This window comes from Drosophila santomea, chromosome 3R, assembly GCF_016746245.2.
Source record: "Drosophila santomea strain STO CAGO 1482 chromosome 3R, Prin_Dsan_1.1, whole genome shotgun sequence".
NCBI lineage: Eukaryota > Metazoa > Arthropoda > Insecta > Diptera > Drosophilidae > Drosophila > Drosophila santomea.
Window position 1 is genome coordinate 10395929 of NC_053019.2, and position 15155 is coordinate 10411083.

At 44.2% G+C, this 15155-nt stretch overlaps 1 protein-coding gene across 3 annotated transcripts in view; it reads right to left on the bottom strand.

Moving 5' to 3' along the window:
• Positions 1–15155, bottom strand: part of LOC120454510 (homeobox protein homothorax) — a 107726-nt gene that overhangs the window by 46214 nt on the left and 46357 nt on the right. For 2 of the 3 annotated variants that reach the window (XM_039639866.2, XM_039639865.2), the window contains exon 7: positions 7021–7144. In XM_039639866.2, coding sequence (XP_039495800.1) covers positions 7021–7144 — 124 coding nt within the window. Of the gene's footprint in view, positions 1–6940; positions 6944–7020; positions 7145–15155 lie in introns of all 3 variants that reach the window. The other variant, XM_039639867.2, reaches the window with a different exon arrangement.

Sequence of the window (15155 nt, forward strand, 5' to 3'; positions counted from 1 at the left end):
GTTCGCTCTACTCTACCGCCACTCTACTCGCTTTTCTTTTATTTCACTTGAGTATTTTCTTTTTCTGGTTGGGCGCCCGTTAAATTGGCAAGTTTGTTGTGCTAAGTTTTTGGGGTCTCTCGCTGCCACTCGCTGCCACTCGAAGCCCATAAATTAGACGCACAAATTAGAAATTATGTGCGCATTTAAATGTGAAGAGGAGCTCCGGTTCGCTCCCCATTTCTCCGGCTCTGTCACTGCTCCATATGTTCTTTTTTTGGGGCCAACTTCACCGGGCTAATGAAATGGCCGTGGGTTGCCCTGGCCTTTTAGTCAAACTCAATGAATATTTGAAGAGTCTGCAACCGAATGGTTTCGCAAAAAAGAAAATAACCGAATAACCGAAATAAGAATGAAAGGCACAAGAGTATAAGTACGAAATGGAACTTTTGTGCCACGGCGCCATTTGGCGCTACAAAAGATATTTTTCCATTGAAAGCGTTATATGGCCGGGCGAAAAAGTTGTTTAAATTTAGCCCAAGACACATGTGTGTATACATCTCCCTCGTTCAGTGGGTGTGTTTTTTGGGCGGGGAGGGGGGTGCAGATGGGGCTTACAAGCCCCAGAAATTCCGCATTTTGCATTTCGCATTTCTTTGTGCTGATGATTCTTACTTTATTTCGCGGACCGGAGACAATTGCCACTGAGATGACTCAAAATTGCAGACGGTTCAATGATCATCTCTGGTTCCTTGCCCTCGTGATCAAGACGTTTATCAGACAATTTGCATCGCCCAGAAGTCCATTTCATCGACCCCCTTGAGTTTCCCTCTCGTTTTCCACGCTCGCTAATGTCGTTTATCATTAGGGTAGGCTAACCTACAATTTCCACACCGTCGGGCCAGAAAATGTATACATAAATACACCTATATTTACCACAATTTTCTACACAATTTTCCCTAACCATTTTGTGGCACAATTTTCCTCCTGTTGACGCTAGATAATTTCCTTTTTTTTCGAGGGCAGCCGAGGAACGCATTACAAAATGTCAAAATTTCCTCACAAAACGCCCTCGACACGCTCCAACCAGGTGGGCGGTTCCTTCTTCTTGGCAGGGCAGGGGGTGGGTGGTTCGTTAGCCAAGTTAAGTTAGTAGGTGGCATAACAAAACAAAACGAAACCATACGAAACGAAAAAAAACCGAGAGGCAGAGTTGGTCAGGTGAGCACAGAACCGCCGACCGACCACGCCCATCATTCAGCCACAAGGCGCATAATTTGTCATTGAATGTTTGCCTACGGAAACTGGGCGGGGGGCGATTGGGGGAGGGGCTGCTGCCACGCCCACTGCGGTCAGTGGGCGCAGAGTACACAGCGAAATAAGGTATGTCTCAGTGCTATCAGATACAACATACAGTTTACTATAGCCTGAAGGATATCCAAACATCATTAAAATGTGCGAAAAAGTCATTCTTAAGTTTTCCACTTAATCAAAATTGAAGTACCACTTGCTATACCAATTTCTCTCTCTGTAATATCTTCGGTGTTTCGGTGGCTTTGTTTCCGAAGCGAACAAACCGAAAACAAGGCCTCCTCTTTAAGGGGGTCGTGGATAATGCCGGTAGTGGGCGTGGCCAGTCAAGAGGTTGTTGGCTAGCCTGCCCAAAACACGAGCTGCTTAATTTGCCTGGCTGGGCATTTAAAAAGCATTTAGCATACAGTGGAGTCCTTGCGAATAGGTCCACTGCACTATGCATATTTGAGAAAATTAAATTTGTAGTTATTTGAAGTTACTGTTCCTTTAACAATTTCTTATTAACCATTTCATATCACATTGTTTTCGAAAATATAAATGATCTGATTTGGTTGCCATCTCCGGCGTATCTCATTGATTCTGGTTTCAGCGAAAACGAGAGGTCGTCAGGGCTCACAGCGCACACTCGTACACACACTTGAGCTCCAAGAGAGAAAGAGCCGTATAATTATAATTGCTGATAAATGCCTCGTACTAATAAACACTTGGCACCACCATGGGGCATTAAGAGCATGGGGCGGTGGGGCGGTGGGGCGGTGGGGCAGATCGGGATTGGCATCGGGAACGAGATCGGGACGTGTGACGCTAATGACACTTGGCTTCGTCGGGCAAAAATGAAATGATTTGTGTGAGAGATTGCATGCCGCGCAGTGATTTGTGATTTGTGTGTTGAGAAATGCAGTTTTAAACTGCAAAACTGCAAACTGGCAGCTTGATAAGCTCCGCCACTGTCATCAGCAGCATACGGCACTTGATAGCTCTATTAATGGCACGCCACCATCCTGCCATCTCTTTCGCCTGCCGTATGCCCCTCTCTCTCTCGCAGATGCAGTTCAAAGAGACAGCGAGACAGCGAGACAGCGAGACACCGAAATGAATGCGAAAATAATGAATAATAAAAGTCGGGAGTACATGGCTTTTAATGTTTCCTTGAAAATGAATAGCATTGAGGTTAATGCGGGGGGACAGAAATTAACAAAAATAACAGAAAAAACACAAAAAATACTTATCTCTCCGTCTGTCTGTCTCTCTCTCAAGCGGTAAGGCCATCTCGCTCGCCGACTTATCACTTGATGGCTTGAGTGTTCGTCCGGCTGTTACTAATTTATGCAACCGCCAGTGTGGCAGATCCATAACTATATTACGACGATAAGTGTAAAGCTAGACAAATTTCAAGTCAAAAGCGACCACCCATGAAACGCGATTCCCAGCGAAAGAGATGGGTATACGAGCGACAGAGACGGCACGGCACGGCACGGAAGTTTGCATTTTGTTCGGAAATCGGGGAATTCGGAAATTCGGGAGTTTGAGCAACCCTCAAAGTCTTTTTTGGTGTTGCTTGTTTGTCAACTCCGGGCGACCTTCCGCCTCATCCTTCAGAAAATTTCAGGAACTCCCAGTGCTGGTGTTGATGATTCCGTTGATGTGAGGGTTACCCCGGGAAGAATCCGGCCTGACTGCCGGGAAATTCGATGCGCATTCTATTCATTGGCGTGTCGGCCCAGAAATATGATAATGCGCCGCACCACACCACACAGTACCGCGCATCGGAGGAAAAAAAGCAACAGTCAGTTCGTAAATTTTCATTGTAAAATAAGAACAAGTCCCGTCACTCGTTGAGTTTGCTGTTTTAGGTTTTTATGTTTTTTATTTAGGGGATGAAGATGTATTGCCCTTTGTGCCGTTTGACGTAATGTTACATAAGCTCTCCTCGTTGGTCCTGGTCCCCCGACTATTGCCACACACACATTTCCCCTCAGCCAAGTCCTCATTATGAAACATCGCATTTCTGTTTCAATTTTTACGAGTGCGAATGCGAATCAACCCGAGCGGAATCCCAAACGTGCAGCAGCTGGTCTGGCACGTTTAGCCGGATTCTAGGGGTTAGGGATTCCTATTCCGAATCAGGAATATGAATATGCCTAGTCCTATGTTCTACGCCAGAAAGATAACCCCGCACAGATATGGGCAATTTCTGCCAGCTCTGCACAAAAGGTTTTTTCTTCGTTTTCGTTAATGCGTAAAATTTTAATTTCATTTTTTGTCGATCGCTGTCTGGGCTCTGGGCTGGGAAATTCGTGTCAGCATTTTGACAAAAGAGTTAAAAAGTTGTGGGAACGCTGAAAAGATGGATCAGCAGATAATATGGGGTGTGAATTATGATTGGATGTCATCTGAATGCGAAAGGGAGTTCTAGAGCGCATAGACTGATTCTAATTATTAAATACGTACTTTACAACTTTATAAGATATTATGCCAGTGATTTGTAAGAAATAAAATAAACTGAAATATACAAAAGAGCCTCGAAGCGAGTTTACTTCCTTTCCCAAAACATCACAGACAACACAATTAAAAGTGGGCGGAGTGAGCGAGCGAGTGAGGAAAATGCTTTCACATCACAAGACAGAGAAAAGTCCCAGGGCGAAATGCCTGAGAAAAACTGTCAACGCTGAGGGAAAGACCCAAATGGAAATGGAAATGGAAATTGTCTAATTGTGCGTGGTAAGATAACAAAGCAGAGTTAGAGCTTCCTGTTATTGTTGTGCCTCTTGTTGCTGTTGCAAAACCCATTCCATCAATGTAAATAAGCTAGAACAACAGGGCATCGGCCAAAGATAATCGCCTTAGTTGGGCTACAAACACAAAACAAAACAACAAAACACAAAAATGAGAAAAAAGTAAATAAGTGCACTTCACACAAGGTCGGGTAGGATTTAAATGCCGCAGTGACAAAAACAAGCTGCCATCCATCCCTCCCCTCTCTGATTTGCGAGCAGGAGTTTGTGAGAAGGATATGTTTTAAAATTGTAACAATTGGCAATTGTGTGGGTCTTGCGGCTTGACGAAACTTCCCGAGCGGAAAGGATAACACGCACTTCTCGACCCAACCCCCATGAAAGTTAATTTACGTCACGCAGCATTTTCAATCAATGTCAGTGGCGCAGGGAGAGGGGTTCCTTTTTTATCGCCGAATGCCAAGGGGTTGCTGAAGGACCACCCGTTGGCCGTGTTTATTTTCATTTCCAATTTTATTTCCCTGACCCCACGGCTGATCTCGTTTTGATTTGCATTTAAGCACGACACTTGACGACTCGTCAATTTCGCCGTGTAAATAAACAGATTGGGCTTTAAATTTGAGTATCGTTTGGCTCTTTAACGCCACATTAGCTCGTCACTTTGGAAAAAAAAATATTTTTAATTGAACTCCAAGCGAAGTTGATGAGGGTGTTGTGTGTGTGCGTAATTACAGGGTCTGCGGCTGTCAGTTAAAGTATGTTGGGTTTTATGGGGAAATCTATCTAGCAGCGTGGAGATTTCGAATACACCTATAATTAAATTCGAAAAGTATCTTTAAGTTCCTCGGGGGCATGACCCCTTTACCCTTTCCCATGACCACCGCTCCTCGCACAATTCATGGAAATTTTCAGGATGCGCATCCTTGTGCACTCAGCTCTCTGCTGGTTTTTTTTCTTTTTTTTTTTTTGCCCCTCCTTACTTTTCTTTGTGCTCTCGGCTGGGGCATGAAATTCCTGTCAAAATTGATAAAAATCACATTTTCCATTTGAATAACATTTTACGAATTCGTGCATAAAATTACGACAGAAAAATATTCCCTTTCCCCCGGCCGCAGTGCCTTTTGCCCCTGCAGTGGAATTTCTGCAGCTCGGAGAATAAATACTTATTCTTGGCAACCGCATTCCACCGCCCTCCGTTGCCTTGTCTACTTAAAATGTGGAAAATATCTATTTGCTACGCCCGAAATACGCGACGCAAATTTCCCACAGACGCCGAATGGCAGTAGGATAGTAGGAAAGTAGAGAAGTGGGGAAGTGGGGAAGTGGGGAAGTGGAAAGGCGGGGAGGGGTGGGGCTTGCCATTTTCTTATCGCTCGGAAAACCAGGGGAAACAAGGAGAGAGGAGGGAGTGTGGAAGCTGCGGTCCCGAAATTAACATGGAAATTTTGCGCGCTGCTAGAAATTATTCAACTGTAGATAATTTCTATTGAGTGCTCGGGAGTGCACAACTCGAACTATGCCGAAATTTAATTTGTCTACAAAGTCAAGCGACGTGTAGATAAATCAATCAAAATGGCGCGCACACACGACCATACAGAAAGTATATATATATTTTCGATGAACGTGCATATATACTCGCATATCGGTGGAATCCACACACAAGCGTTAAAGTTGCTGTTCGGCGCGCTTTAAAGTTTTTTCGAATTTGACGTCAACGTCAATGGATTGGCTGCGGAACGCCTCCAACTCTGTGGAGCACTCTTCAAACCCCTCCCTCGATTACACGTGAAAAAATAGTTGCAGCCCAAGCTAATTGGGTTCTACAAAATATATTCAGCTTTTTATACTTTAAATTGCTTTGTCCTTTCAGCTTATCATTTTTCCATATGGTAATTTGGCCTGCAGGGTTTTGTTTTCAGTGTCCCAATTCTTTTAGCAGTGAAACTGCATTATCACCTTGGGGCCCCCACTCAATATTCGTTTTTTCCATGTTTTTTTCTCATTTTCTTGAGAGCAAACGACGAGTGGCCTAGAGTGTCTTTTTCGAGAGCTGTTTTGGCCAGGGCTTTTGTTTTTTTCGCTGCCGCCATACAAACAAAGGGGAAAACAACGCACTTGCGCTCTCCGAGGAAATAAAAACACAGAAACAAAATATTATTTTTGCCTATCACCATAAATAATTCACCTGCCTTCCCCCCCTCTGACAACCCCTCACCGCACCTTCACACGAGATCTTCAAAAAGAAGCGCCAAGTGCAAAGTCAGTCGCACTCGAAAAATATTGAAAAAGCAACAACAACAAGGTGGTGTGGGGAGGGGAGGGAGTGTGGGGAAAATACTAAAAAAATACACATAAAACTCTTTGCAGGCTGAAGTGGAGCTTGGAGTTTGGAGTGGTGGGTCGTCCACTGGGCTCCAGGTTCGGATCCCCAAGACAGGCAGTCTAGGGCCTCAAAAGCCGCAGATCCGAGGGCTGTCCCTAGGAGAAGTTGTTGTTTCTTCTGCAGCCTTTTGGTTGTTGGCTGTTGGTTGTTCGTTGTTGGTGCGCGTGGTTGTTGTTACTCTTTTGTCAAGTTGTTGTACGCTTACGCGGCGAACTTGTTCGAAAAGCTTTGGCGGCACTTGAAACTGCGGCAAACAACATAATCAAAAGTGGGAGACAGCCGCCTCAAGAGGTGTGAAGTGCGTAACACATTCAATAGCGATTATAGGGATTAAGCAGATCGAAACTGGCTAGAATCAGCTCGAGTTTTGCGTGGTATGATTACAAGTAATTTCTGTTATAATAGATTTTCTGCAAAATAAAATCGAAATAAGCTTAGTTTCTTGTAGGTATGCTAACAACATGGCCTCATCCCAAGATTCCTATCAGTCAGATGGGTTTTTGCTTTAGAAATGGTGCACTTCTCTCACCATCTGCTGCAACTCTAATGATGTTTCAGATCTTAGCTCAAAAGACAACTAATTTGTTTTAGATTTGGGGCTGAACTTACCAGGGTCTGATGTATCTAGGGCAGGTGGCTGCTGTGACAGTGGACCGGGAGTACTACCAGCGCCCGGCGATCGGGCGTCGTCGTTCATTGCGCCGCCGTAGGACAGCGATGAGCTCGGCGGCCGCTGCAAGTGGAGAATAGATCATGGCATATGAATAAGTAAATTCAGTACGAAATATAAATAGGAATAGAAGGGAATGGGAATGGGGGGAGAGTGAGGAGTGTGAGGAGTGTGGGGCATGCGTTGGCTGATTGTTAGAATTGATTACAAATTGGTTATAAATGTCGCTTTAAATTGACACGCCTGGCCATTAAATGCGCCAGACGATACAGCCATGGCCAATGCCAAAGGCAGACATTGCCAGCCCCGTCTTGGCCGGATTCTTCCGTCTCCTGGCCTGGCTATAAGTCCCCCGTCTCCCCAGTCTGGCTGCACGACTGTCAAGTTGTCAAAAGTGCCATGGCCTGGCCATATTGTGGACAAACAAATGTTCAAGATTGTCGTGGCCTAGGCCTAGAGCAAAATACAAAACCAAACCAAAAGCAAAACCAAACTGAGCCACAACGAAACGACAAGCGGGCAGACAACGTCGTGTGCAGAAATAAATATAGCTAGATATACATGTATATTGTACGAGAGTATATATAAGTTATCAAATTAATATGCAGCGACTGGCTCTGGCGATCTGGCCGTCTTCTAACTAGGAGTAGAATCAACTCGTCTCCATCTCCATCATCATCAACATCGCCATTGCCATCGTCATCGGCAATGGACAACAGGCCAGCGACAACGATGGCATATTAAAACGCTGCTAAAACAAAATAAACCGGGAAGCAAAAAAAGAAATATCAGCGGGGAAAAACTTATGCAGAAACCAAAAATGTCAACGTACCAGGTATTCAGCGATCGAAATCGATCGAAGAGCAATTTAAATTCTGCTAATAACGAAAATACACAAAGCGGTTCGCATTAATTTCATGCACGTGCAAGCTACAATTTTTAGCCATAAAATTATTATTTTCCCAAGCTCGTAAAAATTCTTGACTTTCGAATACAATGAAATATATATGTGATTCGTCGCATTTGCGCTTCATTTCGAATTCGGGGCACACATTGCTTGTGTTTTCGCTAAATATTTGTTAAATCGCATATTAATAGCGCCCTGCTATAGACAATTTGTAGCTTGTTTGCTTTGTATAATTGTTATGGCCGAATATATTTGATTTAATAGATAGCTCCGAGAGCAATGAACTTTTAGGGGATTAGCTTGACCACAGGCATCAGGATTATAATATATAGCTTAGGCTAGATTAGGAGACGGCCAAGTTCCAGGGGATGGCAGGTTCCTGCTTTTCTGCCTACTTTCCATTTCAAACACACTCGCAGCCGCAAATCTATTAATAATTAGACAACACCGTCTGCATTTTAAACACTCCTAGCCCGGCAAATCCGATCCAATCCAATCCAAACCCATCCCTCCACTTTATGAGCCATAAGGTGTCTCTTGATAGTCGCATAAACAATTTCCACCATAAACGGACGCGATAAAGCCGCTGAAACCGCCTGCAATTGTAGCAATTGTCGTTGCTTTTATGGCTTATAAACAAAGACAGAGACATAGACAAAGCACAACAAAACACAACAACTTTGGACTGACCGTCGGCCAAAATGGAACTATTTAATTAGCCAGCCGAAATCAAATAAAATGGCCATAAAAAACAGAGCTGCGGCCCAAAGAGAGCAAAACAAACAACTTTCCCAAGCGGAGTCGGTGAAATTTGATAGGCTTGATGGTCTGGGCCAAGTCTTCTGGACTTGCTCGCATCTTTCACACTTGCCGCACACTTTGCCTGGGTTCTGTTTCATTTTTTCAATATTACTTCTTCATTTTTTTTTTGGCGGTTTGGGCCCTGTGAAGGTGGCTCCAATTACTGGGAGCCGAGAGGCTCGGAACACCGCCGAGTGTTGGCCAAAATGACTGGCGTGCTCCTTGAAGAGGATCCGGCCAATCGATGCGTGCTTTAATTACATTTTCAATTAGCCGATGGCCCGCTCCACAAATTAAGCTATCGAATTCCTTTCGCATGTCCTGCGACAATTATTAACAAATATCGGTTTTTATTCAAATGATGAGCGCCCATGCTGGGGACTGCTTTTAATATTAATGAAAGCGAAACGAGGGGGTTCACCCATCTAACCCCAATTCCATTTCCACGTCACGTAATGCTCCCTCATCGTGAAAAGTTTTTTTGGCTTTTTTTTTGGGGCGGAGTGGCCCTGTGGGTGCATTAAAATGATCAAGAAACAATTTTCGTTTACCTGGCGGAGCTAAATTATTTATTTAATGCCCTCTCCGACCGCTCGTCTTGCTAAATTTTTGATGATATCTGGAGTGGAGTAGCGACAATTGGGCGAGCGCAAGTGTAGATGGGCAACCGAGACAACAACCGCAAATTTCTAGGGCCAAGTGAGTCATAAAAAAAGTTACGACCACCAGGGCCATCAAAGTTTACACTGAGAGCAGGGCGTTGGAAAGAAGTTCACGTTGAATAGGCAAGAATTTGTTTGCTTTTGCTTTATATTCTATTATGGTCACACTGTTAGCAGCGAAGAAGCACAGTGTGACCATGCAGTCTATCAAAAACATGGTTGCTCTTGGGAGAAATACTTCAAAGTACGATTTCCCACAACTCATACCCTTTTACGATTTCCGACAACCCATCTCCTTTTACTCACAGTGCACCACACAAATTGCTGAAGCATAGAATAACTTTGCTCAATTGTTTTGGGCCTCGCTCACTTCATTACGCTGGCGAGAAGTTTGACTTGCGGTCAGTCTGAGAACTTTCCAAATGACTTGGCTAAGTCGGCTCAGCTGCGGGAGATAATTGCTGCTGGAATGGGCAGTAGTCGTCGAACGAGTATCGACGCGTGTCGTGCTGCGTTCCACCCAAAAGTCAAAACATGCAATTTCCATGGAGCCCTGTAATTTGGTAAAATCTCTGTCACAGCTCCTGGCCGGTTAATCACTACAATCAACAGTTTCGGAACCCAGCCCTCTCGAGCTCAAGTCCCATCGAAAACTAAAGCAAAACAATCAAATTACGGCTCGTAACTCAGTTTTCGGTGCGTGGGAAGTTTTCCCTTTCGATGTGGGCGTGGCACACGCAGAGATTTCCCGCCCTTCTTCATACTTTTCGTACGGGCCGTAATTGCCCGACGGCGTATATCCTGCAATTGACATTCGGGAGAGGGTTCTCGGGGGTATGTCTAAGCCTAACCCGCGGCTGCAATCCCAATCCCAGTCTGAGTTTGGGTTTGGGTTTGGGTCTGGGATTAGGCCTTTGCCTAGGGCGCATTTCACAATTTAAAATCCAAACTGCAGCTAAGCTGGGAAAGGGAGAGGTATTAGTTAAAAAAATAGCATTTATCACTTTCGAAAAAACAAACTCGAACTCCCAAAACCAAATCTGTATCTTATAGATGCCATTTCACTCAAGATATTTTATCTTGCATTGAGAAATTTCGTTTGCTGCTACCTATATCTCGAAATAAATTAATCTGTAAGTAATAATTTTCCTCTGTGCAGATAGTCCTGTAATTTTGTTTGATTTCGTTTGCCAAACACCCTGCCAAGTGGACGTGAAGCATATTTTTTCTATTTGCTGGCAAACACGCAGGAACAAATTTTCTCCCCCATCGGATGAGCATATCCTTAGAGCAAATAATTAAATCCTTTTTACACGGCCGCTGCGAATGAAAGTTTTTCCGTGCGGTTTCTGGTTTCGCAGGATTTGCGGGGCGGATGGGAAATGCTCGATGTGGAAAAGTGAGTGGCAGCGAGTGGAAGTTGAGCCCAAACCCCAAGCTGAAGCCCTGGCCCAATCCCAGTCCCAATCCTCGGAACAATCCCTCCTGGCTGTTTGTTTTGATGGATTTGCCGTTGTTGTTCTGGGGCAACAAAAGCTTTTGTTTGTCTGTTTGTGTCATGTTTGTTGTTTTGGCTTAGGTTTTGGTTTTAGCCACAAGGCCCTCCACAATCCGGAATGCTCTCGGTCTGAAGACTCTTTGGCGTTGGGTTTCTGTTAGCAGGCTGCTTAATTAACGGTATATAAGCACCCCAACCCCAAGTGTGCCTAAGTGTCTGTGTGTGTGAGTGTGTGCCACTTGAGCAGCAGCTGCTCCACCCTTTTCCACTTTTCCCCCCTTTTCACCCCTTTTCACCAACTTTAGATGATTTTTCCCTGTGTTCAGCCCAATACTCCCCTTTTTCGCTGTTGCCACCTTTTGTGTATTTAATTGCGCGCATGGCATTTAATTGTTTTTCAAATTTGCTCAGGCTGTAAACTGTGTGTTCATGTGTGTGAGCCATTTTGTTTGGGGGGTTGAATTTTTAATTAAAGCCGGTGGAGGTGCAAAACTCCTTGGCACAGCCCGAACAATTCAATATGGCTGACTGAAATCGCTCGCCCCCCTGGCAGCACAGCCATCACTTTTGGCAGGCAAATTGCTTTACTAAGAATTTTCCACAAATGAATGAATGGTTGTGCGAGTGTGTGACTGTAAGTGTGTGTGCGGGGTATAATTTCAATCAAATGGCAAGTTAATTACACACAATTATTGTGTACACTCAGCCAGACAAAAGGCTTTAAGTTTGTTCGAGTTTGCTTGAAGTTTATTGAAATTAAAGGCGCTAAGCTCTCGTGCAAAATGTTCACCTCACATCTCACATCTCACTATCACATTTATTTAGTTCTTTATTCACACAATAATTCCATATTAATCAGCGCCTAAGTCATCGGCTATCAGTATTTTAATTAAACACCAATAATTACGCACATTTCAGGCCGACTGCTATCATATCTTGAGAATTCGACTCAACAGACATCCGCAGGCAATGACAAATTAATTTTCCAGTTAAATTCCAGCTCGAGTGGCAACATTTTAATTTCATGTCGAAACACTTGACATAATTAAACTAAACCAGAGAACAGCGAGTCAACTGTTTTAGATACAAACACGGCAAATTACTCATACGCCGCGTTGCAGCTCCCTTGTGACCATTATCTAACCAAAAATCTTGACTTCCCATGCTGTCCGCTATCAGCAGCCAACGAAACCCAAACTCAAACCCAAAATAACAATAAAACATGAGCGAGAATGGAGAATGGAGAATGAATGCCTAAAGTACAGGTCTGTGATTAAATATTTATAGGCTGATAACAGCCAAATTGAAGCACTGGCTGCCGTAGCAGAGAATACAAAACAAAAAAAAAAAAAAAGAAATTTGGAAATCTTGTGCAAACAATGAAATTAGTATTTTGATAATAAAAATTCAGAAGCTACCTGAAAAACTACTCAGCTCCCCGAAGAAGCCAAGAATATAAGTAAGGTAAAATAATAAATAGATAAGGCAGCGGTGGCGCGCAATTGTGACTCTATCAAACTTATCATTTGTTTGCCTTTCCTATTATGTTACACAAACAGTGGAAACGTAGCGACTGCAGCCCCGAAAAAGTACAAAAAAAAGAAAATAGGTATCTGAAGGAGGAAAACGCCGGCGGAAATGCAGCAAATGGAGCAAATGGAGCAAATGGAGCAGATGGAGCTGCACGCGATTTTGCATTTCGCAGAGATCGGATTTATCTGCTCCACAAATCTCGGAGCTATCAATTTGAACTTTTCGCTCACACAGCCCAGATTAACCAGTCGGAGAAAAAACAAAAAAAAAAACAAAAAAAACAGGCCTCCAGAACTTTGGACTCTAGTTTTCCTTATTTTTTCCTCTTTTAATTTGCACTTGAGTGCATTTCTCGCTGCGGCTGCCATGCAAATAAGATAATTATTCAAATGGCATGTTTCACACAATTCCAACACAAATTCCTGGGGATGCAAACGGAAGGGAGGGGAGCAAGGGGGGAAATCACGAAAGGCAATGGAATCATTTTCTTGCCGGCAAAAGATATCAAGATAGCGACATGCAAATGCTGCAATGATCGCGAGAAATAGATTTGCATAAGAGGCTTGCAGACTGGCTTGCATGTGAGAACATTAATCGTGTAATTAATTTGATGCATGTGTATGCAAAGTAATTTCATGTAAACTGTCACGCCCCCTCCCCACTCTCTTTTCCCCCATTTTTAACCGACTCCCCATCTTTATCTTCTTTTTTTGTTGTTGTGTGACGTGCTAAAAAGTCCCTGAGGGGACAAACGAAAATGCAGCGGAGAGACAACAACGACATCGCGTCCAAAAACCAAAACCAAAACCAAAAACCCAAAAGCCAAGACCCCAGACCCCAGACAGTGTCAAATAGATTCCGCTGGCCGATAGAGACGACAACCTGGCCCAGAGATTAGCCAAGACATCGGACCGGGCCAGCAGGATCCCGATTCCAATTCCGATTCCGATTCCTATTCCCATTCGCAGTACGATTCCGATCCCAAATCGGACACTTCGTGGACGTTTCCCTGTCAGCGAACTAACGCAAATCCCAGCTACACGACGCTCGCGTACTCGAAAGGCAAACATTTTCATTTCGCAAGCGGGGAGATTTCATAGATTGCATTTTGCAAGTGCCCCAAGGTGTTGGCCAACTTATCGCCTCGCCGGCTTGTTCCTTTCGGCCCGGCCGATAAGCTGACAGCTGAAATTAGCCCGACTAGAGGAAACATGCCCAGAGACGAGGCATTACAAGGATTTGTCGCTGTCTGGCGAGTCATGCCTCAAAAAAAATGCCATTGCCAGTGGTTGTGGTTGTGATGGTGATGGTGATGGTGGAATGGGCGGGGCTGCATGGTATGCCATGCCCTCTGGAAGCCGAAAAGTGTCGAGTCACCTTAGCAGGCAGCATAACACGAAATTCATACAGTATTATTGATATGAACACACTGATAAATGGCCCAGAGTGACTCAAATGTAGATCAAAGATTCGCGCGAGCTACGCATTCCAAATAAACTGCCCCGTCCCTCAGAAATAGGAGAGTTCTACACTGAGAAAATGTTTTATGTTACTTGACTTGGGGAATAACTGTAGCTAGACAAAATGATAGCCCATATTCCACGTATTCATAGTTGAAGGTAGTTAAGCTGTTAGGCACAGAATATGATAGTTTTATTAACAATAAATAATCATATTGCAAGTAAGTGCTTCACTGATCAAGTTCATATTTATTACTTTAAAAAGGGTCCGTTTTTTGTTCAGTGCGTTGAAATCCTCATCTGAATGCGATCTGAACACTCTTGTTTTGAGTTTTAGCCCAGTCATCTTTGCCGCGAACTTCAGCACGGCGCTTTTGAGTTCTGTGTATTATTTCATTCTTTTTTCCCCCTTTTTCGAGACTGTCTTTTGAATAGAGGGGCGGTCGAGTCTTTAAAAGCCTGGCCAAAAGTGTCGCATCATGGCCAGTGCGAGCAGCAGACTGGCAGACGACGTCGCCATGGCCATGACGAGGCACAAGTTCCGCTCCTCGACTCCCAGAGTAACATACCCATTCCCATTCCCATTCCCATTTCCATTCCGATTCCCATTGCGATTCCCACTCCCATATTTCGCCCGAAATGCCGCTGCCTGTGCCTCTCCAGAAATAAGTAAGAGTACTTAAGGTTGAATCATGCCGGCCACTGCCAAATCAATTAGACCTGGTCGTGAGCCTCACTTTTTTGGCCATTACTCGCCGCTTTGTCAGTCCGCAGAGGGCCATAAAAATTAGAAAATTTGATTATTGCAACACGAAACGCTGCCCGAGATTCACTTTAGTCCTTTCAGAGTAGTCCGAGTAGCGAGCGTAGTAGGAGTGTATTTCGGAAGTGGATTGGAGTGGCGTCGTGGTAGGCAGGACGTCCCACTGGGCCGGGCCATTTGCATATTATCATTGGGAGGGCAAAAGATGCTCTAGCAAAAATTTCATTACCCAAACCCTCGAACCCTCGAACCCGAACTCGAAGCCGGGAACAGCCGAAAAAAGCACAGTCTAACGGTGGCGATGAGTTTAAATGAGTTTATTACATCTTTTGGCGCCTTTTACAGCATTTACGGCATTTAGCCGGGCATGTTTGGTAAAAAGTTTTCCCGACCGAGCAAAAGGGGTGTGCGATAATGAAATTTCCATAGATTTGCATAAAGCGAGAGCCC